This window comes from Plectropomus leopardus, chromosome 16, assembly GCF_026936395.1.
Source record: "Plectropomus leopardus strain MGB_pleo_1.0 chromosome 16, ASM2693639v1, whole genome shotgun sequence".
Taxonomy (NCBI): Eukaryota; Metazoa; Chordata; class Actinopteri; order Perciformes; family Serranidae; genus Plectropomus; species Plectropomus leopardus.
The window spans coordinates 11599592-11614660 of record NC_142191.1 but is presented as its reverse complement, the minus strand read 5'-3'; the positions used below and the strand labels follow the sequence as shown (position 1 = coordinate 11614660).

Sequence of the window (15069 nt, the reverse complement as noted above, 5' to 3'; positions counted from 1 at the left end):
CAATGTGTTGTAATTCCATGTGAGATGGGCCAAAAAAAGCCATTACCTTTAAATGAAAATCAATTAATGGATGCATATACAGTGCTGTAAATACTAATGATTTCCCCTCTTCATCACATTAAATTAGATATTTTTGTTTGATAAATGATCAAAATAATGATTTGTGCCATTAATGTACTTTTCGTTTTTACGCCAATGCTCATTGAAACTGCAACCTATTGGCATGTTATTGTCTGTTCGCCTACCAACGCTCCTTAAGAGGAAACACCAAAAAACACTGACAGGTCACACATGCACAGAGTGGCGAGCGTGGCGCGAGCGGAGTCATCTTCATCTTGTGTGAAAGGCAAAAGAGAATTCCTACTTGTTTTACTTCTAAAACAGGAAATACTCAGTCAGATAGTGAATTATTATAAATGTAATGCCATTGCAATTATAAGCAGTTTCAAGCACTTCAAAAATTGAAAACGCATGTTTTCAAGGATTTCATACGAATCCTGTACTAGAGTAAACCTTGATAACGATTTCTCCTTTTATTTTTCTTTTATTCATAAACATAATAAAAAAAAACACAACTAAAAAAAGAATACAGAAGATTTTTCATCGTGTTAGAGAAGGTCACATTGATTTAATATTTTTCAGATTATTAAAGGAAACATTTTATTCCTGAACGGATCAAAAATAACCTGTGTGTGTGTGTTCATGATTATGTGTGTATGTGAAGGGTGCATTAGGGGTCCACAATAGTCTTAAATTGCCTACCTCTAAAAGCTCACTGTCGGCATACCCTCTTAGTTAATCAGGTCTTGTGTCCACCTTTATTTCTCAAAGGACATTTCAGCCACTCTAATATCCTTCCTTAACCTCTCTTATTTTCCCTCTAAATTTTGATATATTATTATGCCATGCTATTATCCACGCACTCATCTCCACTCAGGATGGACCTCTCCTTGTCCTCCTCCTTTACCGGGGCCGGGACCCCCCTTCCTGATTACCATTCCATTAAAGCGGCTTCTCCTTTCAGTGAATGACCATGTCCCCTGTCCCTTGTCCCTCTGCCTTTTATTTGGAGGACTCCTCGGCGTCTCTCTCCTCTCTCCCCGTCCTCTGTTATTGCCCTGATAACACGTGCCTGAGCTTCTAATTGGCCCCCCCATCTCCTCCCTCATGGGTGTGGGCTGGAGGGGCCCGGGGGCAAAGAACAGATCCACACCTCCCACCCTCCTTTCTCGACTTTCTCCCAATGAAATGCCTGGTTCTTAATTACAGTCACCCAACACTGATTGTTATTGACTGAAACTCCCGCGGCTCAGGACGAATGACGGACAGATTAGGTTCATTATGGGGCTGTCCTCCACGAAGGAGAGCGAGAAGAAGAAGAAGAGAGAGGGGGGGATCTTTGCAAGGCAACACAAAGTCACGCATGAGCGCTATTTACAGTCCGTCACTGTGTTGCTGGTCAGATTTAGACACATGGAGACTGTAAATGATCACATGGAGTGAAAATGACAAAGTTAGGCAGAGAGGAAGTCTCTGCTTTTTATTTAACCCTCTGAAACCTTTCAGATTCCTTTCACAATATTTATACCTTTTAACCCGGAGGAAAGTGATGTGATTTCATTAAAAAAACGTGGGGAAAAAACTTGGCAAGAAATGATTCACAAACTGCAAGAAATTAGTAGATTTAGAAAATAATTTCTAAAAAACAGAAAAAAATGTCTAGGGAAAAACTACTTATGATAATAATTATATATTTAAAATTATGTTATGAAATTACTGTATTTTTAAAGCACTTGTTATTATTACTTTATTTTCTTTCTCTAAAAAAAATCATAATTTTCTTGTACGTTTAACTAATTTCTAGCTAATTTTTGGAGTCATTTCGTCTTTTTTCGTCAAACTTTAATTTCAACTAATTCTATAGCTAAACAGTTCACAAATGTTATATGTTTCTGAAGAAAACATTTTAGGCAAAAAGCAGGAAATGCAGTAACAGAATCTTAAGTCATATTTGATCAGCGCTGCCTAGTTTGACCAAAGTTCACAAGCAGTGATCGACATGATTGAGTTAGAGACTCCTCGACTCTGGTTATTTTTGTTTATATGCAAACACCATTAAAAGCACTAAGAGGAGGATTTTTTTCCAACAGATTATCTGTTTCATGTATTGCTGTGTGGATGTGGTGACAATTTCAGCAAATATGCCAAAAAGTCTTTTTTATAAAAGTTATCAACTACAGCTTAAGAAAATGTTATTGTATGCAGTCCGTTTCATAAATGCCCATCTAGCAGCATTGTTTGAAGACTAACTGTTGTTGTCTCCACTTTTCTTTGTGATTGCTTATTCTGTACGTCAGTAAAGGCGGTCACACATCATCTTGTTGTCACTGAGATTGATTTTGTGTTTTTTGCAAAACCACAAATCAGTGAGTTTATCAAGAGTATCTGTGCAGAGGGAAAAAGAGATGAGTGGTTGCTCTGTACAATCAGACGTAGATCAAAAAAGTTTGTTGGGCACTATGAGAAGTTTGTCATGAAGATGCAAGTATGATTGATATTTTGTTACTTGATATTTCTTCTTCATTTAGGAGTATCTGGGTAACCTTCCAGTGTATTACTGTTTGAGTAGTCTAATAGGATACATGTCGACTGAGTCAATATTTTATACTTGTGCTGTATATCAGCAGAAATAGGAAGATTAGAAACACCTGTAACCAGCTACATTTTTTTAAATCAGCTATATTTCTCAACTTTTGCTGCCTATGATGCACTATAAATAAAATTAAAAAGGGAATGCAAAAGATTTTTGTGTTACTTCAGTGATTCAGAAGAGTCTAGACAGATCAAATTTACCCAGACCTCACTAACCTGCTGTCCAGCTCAATGTCTACAGACAAACAAATCCTGCAGATAAAATACAAAATTCTGCATTTCACTTTGCAGCACATTATCTCTGTCCAAGTGATTATTCTGGAGCGGCTCCCACACATGGCAGAGTCGATGCCAGACGTACGATTCACATGCAGACGCATCAAAAAAAAAAATCACAACCCAGAGCAGATTTACAGTCTGGGCCTAATGCCTGCTGTGGACTCTCGTAATCACTATCTCGTATTAGTCCCATATGAGCAGACGGTTGGATACCAGCACTGAGGAGCACGTGGAGCACATAACAATCAGGTCAATATGTTTTCCTGGCAATCACAACTGTCGTGGTAAAGCTAATAAAAAGTATTTAGAATCATCACGAAAAGGTGTGATAGTACAGCTCGGTTAAAGGATGAACACTTTCTTTGCAGAATATTCAACCACCTGGGAAATTACAGAAAATTTGATTATTCTCAGGTTTAACTGGGAGCGACTCAGGTGAGCCAGTGAAAGCAGTAAGAAGAAGTGGGAAATACCTTGTATCGTCCTTTTGAAAAAGGCTTTGCAGGCCTCACAGGAGGCCACCCCGTAGTGGTAGCCCGAGGCAATGTCACCACACACCAGGCACAGCCTCTTGGGAATGGCATTGAGCATGTACTCGCACTTGATCGGCGAGTCGTCCGCCACGACTCCGGAGCACTCTTCATAGCGGCGTAGGCAGGCAGCGCCTCCTCCGAGCATGCCTGGGTTGAACATTGGCGGGGAGTCCAGGGCGTGCGAGTGTCTGCTGCTGCCGTTCACGTAGCCGCCGCTGGCGTCAGAGTTGCCGCTGGGACTGTGGTGACTGCCGGTGTCTACTAGTGAGGAGGATGGACTGGAAGGCTCGGTTTTGACGTATGAACCACAGCTGGAGGATAGGTGTCTGTCCTCAGAGGGCATTCTGGTTAGCAACCTGGAGAAACACACACAAGGCGAGAACTGTGGTCAGTTTTGGGGGCTGAATTTGCAAAAAATATTGTGCAAAGTGGGGAACAACTGAGCAAGTTCAGGAATTGAGAATTATTTTTTGTAAGGACTCTGCAAGCCCAAGAAGTTTCCTAAATTTCTTAACTCGTCATGGATCTTTCAATTAGCCCTTTTTTTTACTTGAGCTTGATGTTTTTCAAAAACATAGGAAGGAGACAAGCAACTTAACAAGAAATGGCCCAAAAATTAGCAAAAAAAAATAGTAAAACGTTACATTAAATGGAAAATTACCTGAAAATATGCACAAAAAAGAGAAAGAAATAAAAAATAAAGTAAATAAAATAAACAAAAAAAAAGCTAGAAAATTACCTGTGCTGAAAATGTATGCACAATCTTTTTTGTCACATACTTTTAAGTATATAATTAAGAGAACCATAAATATAGTTTTTCCATCATTTGTTGATCATATCTAATAATCCCTGGGATATTTCTTACCAAGTTGCTCATTATGTTTTTTTCTGTATTTCTCAAAGAAATAAAACACATTTTCTCGGGTTTAAGTGTTTTAAATGGTAGTGAACGGCGTCTGAACGCAGTACAAGAAAACTGATGTGGATCGAGATGTAAAGGGTTAAAGTAAAAAAACTGGAGGGACTAGAATTTCAGACATCAGCCATATTGAAATGGCCCATGTTTTCTGCACATGCAAATAAGGACTGATTTTCTACAGACACAAAGAACCTCACATTAAAGTAAATGCACATCAGAAAACCCCGGTATCAGTGAAATTATCACCACTAACAAGTCTGACAAGATGCACTGAGCGTTGCTTTCTTCCATCATCTCCTGATCATTCTGCGAGAGATTCATCAGCTGTGATGGAGCGCGCCGCTCCGTCCCGGTTTGATAGATTATGTTACAGACACAACCATTTATGTGTTGGAATGCCAAGTGATATACTACAGCAGCTTATTTCTCTCAGGCAAAATGGTAACTAACGACCATGTCAACAGATGCCCCATACATCTTGCAAACAATGCCCACAATTGGTCGGCTGCCAGGAGTAAATGAATGAATGAAACTTCAGAAGGCTGTTAATGGACGGAGAGAGGTGTTACACTCAGCATATGGAGGATCATGGGTAATACATGACCCAATCAATAGTCCCGGTTAGTTTGCCAAAGGACGGTGCCGGGTTACGGTGGATTTAAGAGAGAGGTTAGAGAGGCTGAGGAAGAGGCGTTGACCCGGGATTAAATTACTTGATCCCAAATTTCATCATAAAATTTGGGAAAAGACAGAATTAATGGAAACAGTGCTTATGTACACAAGACAGATGACAAACTAATGGGCAAAAAGCAACTGTTTTGGTTGCAAGATAATTATTAAATATGATCAGATGTGATCAAAAACAGACGGGTCCTGGAGGACTTCTTGCAGTGCTGCTTAAAAGCAGATTTTATTTGTAAAGCTAAAAGATAAACATCAGGATTTTTCAACCTGGACCATATTAGCCCATTTTTGTGCCTACATGACTAATGGAAATGACAACTTTAAAAACTGGCCCAGTTTTGAATGAAACCACTGCAGCATTTAAACAAGCTGCAATGTAACAACTTGGCGCAATGTCAGTCATCAATTAACGTCAACTAAATATATGTTAAATATTCAGCCATGACAGTGAAAATCTTTTAGAAAGCATTCGGCTACCTTTTCTCTCTACCAAACCTCATTAATTCTACCATAGTTGTTTTTCCTGCATTTAGTCAACTCTCAGATTTCAATGCGAGATTTCTCCTTGAGCAAACAGACAGGTTAAAGAAAAAACTTTTAATTTTTATGTCCGCAATGTTGTCAGCCTGTCACTAGCAAAAACAAGCACTTTTTAGTGGATAAAAATTGACAGTGCCGCAGAGATTACATTGCAGCCTGTTACACCACTGTCGCCTGCAATGGTCTTTATCAATGCTGGACCAATTTCAAAAAGTGTTTTTTCCACTCTTTCTACTCAAATTAATACATTTGTGGGTTTTTAAACGCCAAAAATCTGTTTAAAATAGACTGTAGATTCTCTTACCATTGCCAGTGGACCAGAATCATATACACAGCTCTGTAGCAGATGAGTATGACTTTCTGTTTTTTTTCTGGTGTCAAGTTCGATATCATGGACGGGATAAAAAAAAACATTGTGTAGTGTATGTTGTATTTCCATCACTGCCAGTTGGAGCTGATAGGAGCTCGAAACAATAAATACTGTGACTACAGCATAGTCCAGTCACTGCCCAGTGGGAAAGGGGCTTTAGACACAAAAACATGGGAAAATAAGAAAAATAGTTTCCCTTTGAAGAGGACACATTTCTTTATTTGCCGTATTACATTTTGTGTAAGAAGTTATGACTGGCTGGGCATTAATCACAGCAACTGCTAATACTGCTTTTGTTGGCCAATATTTTTTTAAGGCAGTATAGCCTCTGTGCTGCATGCTGTTTAACTTGCAGTAGCTTCAATAACATCCTCTCAAACACAGCATGAAATGAGGCCTGGATCGGTGTTAGAACCGCTGACTCTGTCCGTCAGAGTTGGTGCTGATCTTACACAACTTGAGCCCTACGTGCTTGTGAGCTGTGAACGTGGGGTGAGAACAGTGGAAAACCATGTTAAGAATGTCTGAAACTAACAGGAAGCTGCTGCCGACCAGATTCCCCTGAACTTGTTGCCTTTTGGCTGCCCCCTGTTTTTTCAATTTTGGCGTTGTGGTTTGTATTTTCTCTCTGCTGCCTCTTTGCATAAGTGTTTAAATAAAGCCATGAAGTCATCAGGCCCCGACAACATGAAACCTCTCTTTTAACTGCTAACGGGTAGCCGGTGGAGGGAGGAGGAGGAGATAGCCTCTACCCCTGGGCCCAGATCAGATCTATTGATCCTCTGCTTCCTTCCTGTTCCAGATGAGGCATGAAAAAATAAACCCTCCTCTTACGGGTCCCAGACATTCCTTATGCATTTTTAATCAGTCAGGACTGTTAACATAGTGCGAGATGGAGCGATACATTATGTTAGTCTTCATTCTGACTCTATCGCGGTTTATAAAAGATTCACATGGCTCATGTTAAATCTTGTTAGCGATCAGCATGCACCTATAGTCAATCAGAAGGTATATTTTCTCCCATCTGAGGGAATTGCAGAGAGCGGCGTGGTAACAGTTAATACATCATCGCAGCCAGATAGGGGGATTCCCTATGGAATAGTACATTGTGGCATATGTAAAAAGTAGTTCATTCCCCACTTAGCACACAGTAACGCTGGGGAGATGTTTTTTGTTAGGTTTAATGGAAATTTCTAATGGGTCCTTTCAAATCTGTCGAAATGAAATAATGGCACGAACCACCAATTCGTGCCGACAGAAATAGCTTCATAGTTTCATAATTTGGTTTCTTCCTCTTATTATAAAGACAGTTTTCTCAGGCTGACTCTCCTGAAACCCGCCCCGCTCCCCTGGCAACACACACACTCAAACACGCATTGCACCTAATATCTAATGGGGTGGTGTTTGCTCTGCCGCGCAGAAAAATGGTACAAACCGAGCAGACAAGCAAGACTCATCAGACAGACGTGAAGGTCACCTGCCTTCTCTGCTCGGCTGTTGTTAGAGGCCCAGACGGTCCCGCAATGGACGCCTCAGAGCAGCAGCAGGCACAGGTTTCAGTGTGTCCACCACGCTGGAAGAACGAGGGCAGTGCCGTGTAAAAAAACAAAAACAAAAAAAAGAGCTGTCCATAATGTTTAATATGATCGAGACGCTGCCTGACTGGCTGAACACGCTCAGACCAGTGACCACTGTGTTTTATTTTCATTTTATTTTGGAGCCAAAGTGTGATGGGTGTGAAAACGTCCCAACAGAGCGGCTTAAAATCTCAAATGTTTGTGTGTGTGTGTGTGTGTGTGTTTGTGTGTGTGTGTTTTGGCATGCTTCCTCCTGCTGGCAGTGTTGCAGATCCCCTGCTTCCCTACATAAATCCTGAATCCATCCACCTCTTCCCTAAACCATGAAATACGTTTTCAAGCTTCCACATTTCTGCGCTATAAATTTTTACCAGCAGTCACAAAAATAAAATAAAAAATATATTTTAAAAATGCATATTCAAAGCAATTCTCCACAATGACCTCATGCTATTCTTGGCTCTACGAGTGAAGGGTTAAACTCTCCATATTTTACTATGCATTTTCCCACTGAGGGGAAATATTATTGTTAAGCTTGGGGTTAAGCTTGTAGCAAGGAACACAGCGTAAATCATGGTGCTGAACACACAGCCGAACATGGAAGCCGCAGAAGGACAGAGGCAAGGAGCCATGCATGAAATTAGTTCATTAATCTTTCTATGATAGGCTGTCCTTGTTTGGGGCAAACTCTATCAGCTTTAAACTGAGTGCCCCCTTCCTGCCTGACACATAGATTACACTGTTAGTCCGCAGCCGGGGTGTCTGGGAAATGAATGGTCATGCGAGCGGGAAAATGGGGTAGCGTGTGTTGCCCAAGTGTTAAGTAGTAACAACAACATGTGCGTGACATAGTGTTGGCACAAATGAAGGTCATCAAAAAAAAAAAAGTGTGCAAATTTAAATGCATTTATGCGCTGCTGTAGGTCGGGTTTTAGAGAGAAGACATTAGTCTAAATACATTTTTTCAAAGCATATTTTAAGGTTATTTGTTACAATGGAAACAGACATGTTTATTAAAATGTGCAGCCTGTGCATGTCTTCATCATCTTTAACTGTCCGCTCAAGCCTTGCAGCTTCAGTTAACACACCTAAATCACAGCCTCTCAGCCATAAAATATATATTACATATAAAAATCTAGTTACTACCTATCAAGTCTGGATTGTTGTGTCCATATACCACCTTAATGTCTGCTAATCAACGTCTGCTGGATTAGATGATGCAGTTGCTGCCTTTGCCTTTAAACTGTGGAAGAGTTTACCTCAATCAGTATGCATTTAAACAAAAACACTAGACAAACACTTATTTACCTGGCTGTTTTGGACTGAGGTCATTTCTCTTTTCTTAAATGTTATTCCAGGTCTGCCCTCATTTGGTTTGTTGTTTTTCTGATTTAACTTTGTCAGCTCTGAGCTGGTTGTCACAGCTATTTTATTTTTATTTTTATATAGCTTTTATTGTGTATCTGTCTTTTATGTAACGCACTTTAGGATTTTTTTTATACGTAAAAGGTGCTATGCAAATTACTTTACTTACCAATTTAGATTTTATTGTAATTTTTTGTACCTTTACATCTTGCCTCTTGGTGGTAGGTTGTGCCTGCTTTACATGTATATATATAATAGGTATATGTATGGTATTTATGTGTATTTATGTATGATATAAGCCTTTCTCTTACGAGAAATTGGAGAAATTAATAAATGAGTGAATGAATGAATTATCTTTGTCATTATACTCAAGTAGGCTACAATGATAGTAGTTTAAAATAGAATACAATAAAATAAAAGCAGTAAGAAAGCATTTAATTTTATTAATTTTATTTTGATTAAATTTACATGTTCAAGTGTGTGTGCATTTAGTGTTTCACCTCGCTTCAAGACAGGGAAAATAAAGTTTAGGGCTGGAGCTGATGATTATTTTCATTATTGATTAATCTGCTGATTATTTTGAAAAACAAACAAAAAAAAAAACTGAAAGAGAATCATCACAAGTTCATAGAGACCTAACGGACGCCTGTCTTGTTCTGTCTAATGCACAGTCCAAAACTCAAAGATAAGTAATCTATTATTATAGTAGAATAAAAAAAAACCATCATATATTCAAAACCGAGATGCTGGAACCAGTAAATGTTTGCCATCATTGCTTTAAAAAAATAATTCAATGATCAACTGATTTACAAAAAAGCCGCCACCTAATTTTGTAACTGTTTTAGCTCTAAAGATTCAAAGCTGAAGTTTGTATTTTGTGCTCTAATTGTGAAGGACTAAGTCAATTTTTCGGCAGTAATCAATTTAAGCATGCTTACTTTGCTGCCAGATCAGGTTCGAAAGCTTAAGAAGCATGGGCGTATATTTCAGGAGGGACGCGTCCCCTTCTATATTCACAACATGTGAATTTGTCGCCCACCAATAAAAACATGAAAATAGCAGAATACTTTAATTTTGACGAAAATGAAGAAATTTCCACCCAGCATTGATGCAGAAAAGGCACAAATTGGTGCATAAAAATTTAACAAATCCAAGTGTTTGATGCTCACGATTCCCTAATCCCCAACCCCTCGTTTTTACATGTGCCGCCCCCCCACAATAATAAAATGAAACTTATGCCCTTAGAAGAAGGTCAGGGGATATGGTTGAAAGCTCTGGGAAGAAGTAAGTTGACTTTAGAATATTTACGATAGGTTTATGTCAGAGTTGAATGAATAAATCTCCACAATCTTTGTCATTTTGCTGTACGGTTAAAATATTACTTTAAAGTTGTCACTTCTGACCAAGTTCAAGTACTCCATTTGTACTGCATGGCAGATTTACTTTGTTTCTGTGCCTCTGTCTCTCTAGCATGCACTCATGCACTCACGCGCACACACACACACACACACACACACACACACACACACACACACACACACACACACACACACACACACACACACACACAGAACTTCCAGCATATGGCCTCTTCAATGTCACTGCCACGAGGAGAGATTGCATAGATTTCCCACATGGATGATGTCTCCTTACCTGGAGTATCAACCCCCATCTACATACGCGTCCACCACCTCCAGGAAATTGCTCTCCCTGCAAAGTCAAACACACCCCTAACTGCCTTTTAAAAAGAGACAGAAGAAGGAGGTTATGGGGGAGAGAAGAATAAACGAGTGGAGACTTAAGCCGTCATTGGGAATCAGAGGGGGACTCATGAGGGACAGTTACGATATTGATTTCATAAATAAACAGAGATGGCCATCGATCCTAATGTTATTTTGCATTTCAATTACTGCCCAGAAACATAACCTTCAAACGTCTGCTCCTCCACAGTAATAACATCCACTGATAATCACAAGCGAGTCTTGTCCGGCGCAAATTGGCTTTTCTCTCTCTCTCTCCCTCTCTCCCTCTCTCGTTTTTTTTCCAAATGTGTAAATGACACAACTTTGCATTTGCCTAATGGTATTAGGGCATGGGCTGAATTTCAAGTGAGACTCAAGCTGATACAGTAAGCGCTCCGGTCAATTGACACAATGCAAATTAACGTGGTGAAGAGGAATTAAGTTCACAATGTGAGACCTCGTGAAGCTACGATGAGGCCCATTAAATTAAACATGCTGGCTGACCCACACTCGATGATTAGACGCACCGCTTCTTCTTCTTCTGTGTTAATTTCATTTGATCAATAAAACAAACTAAGAAGTCCTCTCTGCTGCTCACATTCGGCCTGTGAAAGCCACATACACGTTTTGATTGAATAGCGGCTGCAGAAAAGAAAAAAAAGGAAAAAAAAGGCGTCCATCTACATCCTGATGAATTCAGAGTCCTTGACGGGCTGCCTAAAGGATATATCTATATCAAGAGAGGGTCATGACATGTAATGAAGTTATTTCTCCTCTCATGCCGTCACACAGAGCTGGACCGTCCGCATGCAGCAGCCATTAATAAACACGTCAGGCTGAACACTTTTGAGTTATTTTTCTTGAACTTCTTTACGAAAACTTAAAGCTGGCGTTAAAAAGAAAAGTTGGTCGTAAAGAGCATTTTTTTCCCCAAAACTGTGAACACACAACTACTGTCTCACCAACTGCTCCATCCTTTCATCGACTTTCCGTTGACTCGATTTTTGTTACTTTTTGTATTTTGTGTGGATGTACTTCTGTGTCTTTATTTTTGGACGTATCTTAGTGTATTACTAGTAGATGTATTTGTAATATTTGTGCATAGATTTGCTGATATTTCTTTTGTGTACATACTTACGGATGCATTTTCTTTCCTTTTTAGCATTTTAATTTTTAACAGACACCTCCTGTGGAAGGGAGTTGCAAATCAGTGTTATGCTACAAACACTAAGCACAGCGCATCTGGTTCTTGTGCATAACTGAACAACTGTAATGTGACGGTGTACTGTAAAAAATAAACTTTTTGTTTAAACTTAAAAAAGTTAGTCTCAAGACTTCCTTTTTAAATTGACTGAATTTGAGAAGACAAATTGAATCACTGCAAAATTATCTCAACTTGTCTGCTCAAATTTAGTCAAATTTTTAAGGCAGTCCAGACACTATACCATCAGCCAACTATCATACTTAAAGATGTTTTTTTATTTACTTATTTCATTATTTAGTTTTCATAATTTTGGTACCAGTGACTGTGTCACTTTAAAGACAGTGAATTTCTGTTTCCATGCAGAGCAGAAAGGTGTGCTGGAAGCAGCCAAAACTGTCCACTCACTGCAGTGATGAAGCAGAGTGTAAAACACTGGGCCAACATCAGCAGTAATGTTACCAAGACTTAAAATTCAATTTACTGTTTCTGACGTGCACTTAAAGGCTTTTAAGGAACACAAAGATGCAGCGATAAGCCCCAAATATATCAGTGAACATATTAAATCTGTTCCACAACACTACGTGGCAGAAATTTCAATGTGGTCTGTCTGTGTCAGATATTTTTTTAGGGGGGGGAGTTTTATAAGATGGCAGATGCAGGTTAAAAGCCTTAACCTCGGCCCAACACATTACAACATAGCACACTATAACACTCCATGATCCACTCCCTTTGAAACCTGAGCAAATAAGCAACTTATCAAAATTGAAGCAAAATGTTACAAGAAAATTACCCTAACATTATTTTAACAAAAGAAACGTAAAACAAAAAACAAAACAAACAAGAAAATTACCAAATTGCTGAAAATAGAAAAAAAGTATATATTTTTTGAATTCTTATTATTCAAAATATACATATTATCATAATAATTTTAAACATGTTTTTTGTTTTCTTTTTTAGTTTTTTCTAAACTAATTTCATTTCATTTAAGGTAATTTATTTGTCACCTTTTACCAATTTCTTGCAATTTGTGGGAGATTTTCTTTCCAAGTTGCTTTGCATTGCCTTTTCCCACATGTTTTCAAAAGAAATCAAACCAATTTGTTCAGATCTCAAAGGGTTAAATAGGCATCTGAATATGATGTAGATCCAGGTCTTAAAGGGTTTAACCCCCCCCATTCCACATAATAAAAAATATTTTATTTCAATATTACAATTACTAAAGGAGTGAGTCTGATTAGGATATTCACCCACACATATAAGGGTAATATTGACAGAAAACCTATTGCTAGGATTTAATAATCTTTCCATAATGCACATTAAAATACGGTGGAAGAAAAAAAGGCAACTACAAGTTAACCGAAGATGACTGGTTAAACATATATAGGACACATTCCACCACCTCATGTGGCTCTTTATAACTTAAAAAATAAATAAAAATAATCACAGAGCAAAAACTGGTCAGTGTTGATATGTGCTAATATGTCTTATGGTCATTTTCAAATTTTTTGCATGTGTCTTAAAAATGTCCTCTTATTGGGCAGACGTGGTTACCCGGTGACAAAAATATTTTCTTTTGATTCAATGTTTAATATGTGAATAATTAGTCAAGAAAAACAAATATTTTTTTTTTTTTTACATATATATTAAATACCAACTTTCTTTATGATCTGGAATTATGAAGCCAAGTTAACACTTTTGACAAGACTGTGGTGCTTTTATCTATTTATTTTTCTGAATATTTATGACGCCAACTAATGTAAACGTTACATTTTAAACACATTATGACCATAACTCCTGTAATAAATGCAGAAAGCATGATGAGATCTGTTTCTCTTAACAGACACGGTCAGGTGTTTCCATGATATGGCACCGCTAAAATTAGATCCCAGGTCAGTGTGTGATTCTTTGCTCTCATCTGTATGTGCACGGACATATGTGTGTATGTGTCGATGATGTGTGTGTGTTTGTGTGTGAGTGTGTGTGTATGCATACATTTGAGCTTACGTGTTCCTGTTGGTTTGCTTGTGAAGGGCACGTGTAGGAAAAGCAGGCGGAACAAGAAAGAAATAAGCCAAAGTGAACATAAACAGCATTTAAACTGAAAGTGTTAATGATGCAGTTGTGAAAACGGCCGCGGCTAATTACAGACATAATAACGGTGAGCATTTTAAATTGGCAATAACTTGGCAAACATTTAAAATGTAAAATAACGTGTCTTTGTTTCATAATGAAGATATAAAATCCTATCACCTCTGTAAAAAGAAGTGTCCACCATGAAAAAACTAAGCAAAAATCAAAAGACATGTTTCTCCACAGAATTTTAAAATCATGTTGTCTGATTGAAAAAGTGAAGGAGTTACTGAGAAGGTTAATTTAACAATTTTAACGGACTCTGGTCCAGTTTGTGTTTATTAATCTACACTGCATCTGCAGGTAATTTAGGTTATGGTTACACACAAATCCGCTTAAAATTTGGTTGAAGAAGCCCCAAGATGGCCCTCATGAAAATATTTTATATAAAAATTAAAATAATAAATTCTAAACACACGTTTTAACATATTATGGTATCTACATGCATGTACAATTTTTTCTCTTTTTTTGTGCACAGAAGAAACACTGTGACATACAACATCTCTGATACACGAGTCACTTTCTGTTATCCTTTAAAAGGATAAAATAAATAAATAAATGTAATTTTTGTTTGCATATATTGATTAAATATCTCTAGTGAGACACTGCTAAGCTAATAAAAGTTTGTTGGTGGGGGGGGGGCATGTTAGCCTCCTCAGCAGAGTCGTGTCGAGGGTGAGAGTAGTCGTGGGACCTCTCACCTCTGGACAGTACGATCTTCGTCAGACCAAAAGTCCTCAAGGGGATTATAATAGCCAGACCTTACTAAGCACAGCTTTATGTCACACTGAAAGCACAGATTTCCAAGAACACATTCAACTACAATTACTTCTAGGTGGAGTGACAGAAGGGTTAACTTTTTGTATCCTCTGTTACGATGCTCTTTTGCAAAAGAGAGTTTTTGAAACTTTAAACCGCAAGTTTCCTACAGTAACAGGCTGTTTTATTTAAAAGCTTTATCACGTTTTTCTATCATAAAATAAACCTAAATCAACATACTGTAGCAAGTTAAACTTGCTCCCTTAGAAAATACAGCATTAATCTCAGGAAGATCTCAAATATAAGTAGTTCAAATAT

The 15069-nt window shown here is 38.2% G+C and overlaps 1 protein-coding gene across 2 annotated transcripts in view; it reads right to left on the bottom strand.

The window, feature by feature from the left end:
* Nucleotides 1-15069, bottom strand: part of LOC121955513 (steroid hormone receptor ERR2-like) — a 170576-nt gene that overhangs the window by 32561 nt on the left and 122946 nt on the right. For both annotated transcript variants that reach the window (XM_088089222.1, XM_042503509.2), the window contains one exon: nt 3405-3820. In XM_088089222.1, the coding sequence (XP_087945348.1) occupies nt 3405-3820 (416 nt within the window). The remainder of the gene's footprint in view (nt 1-3404; nt 3821-15069) is intronic.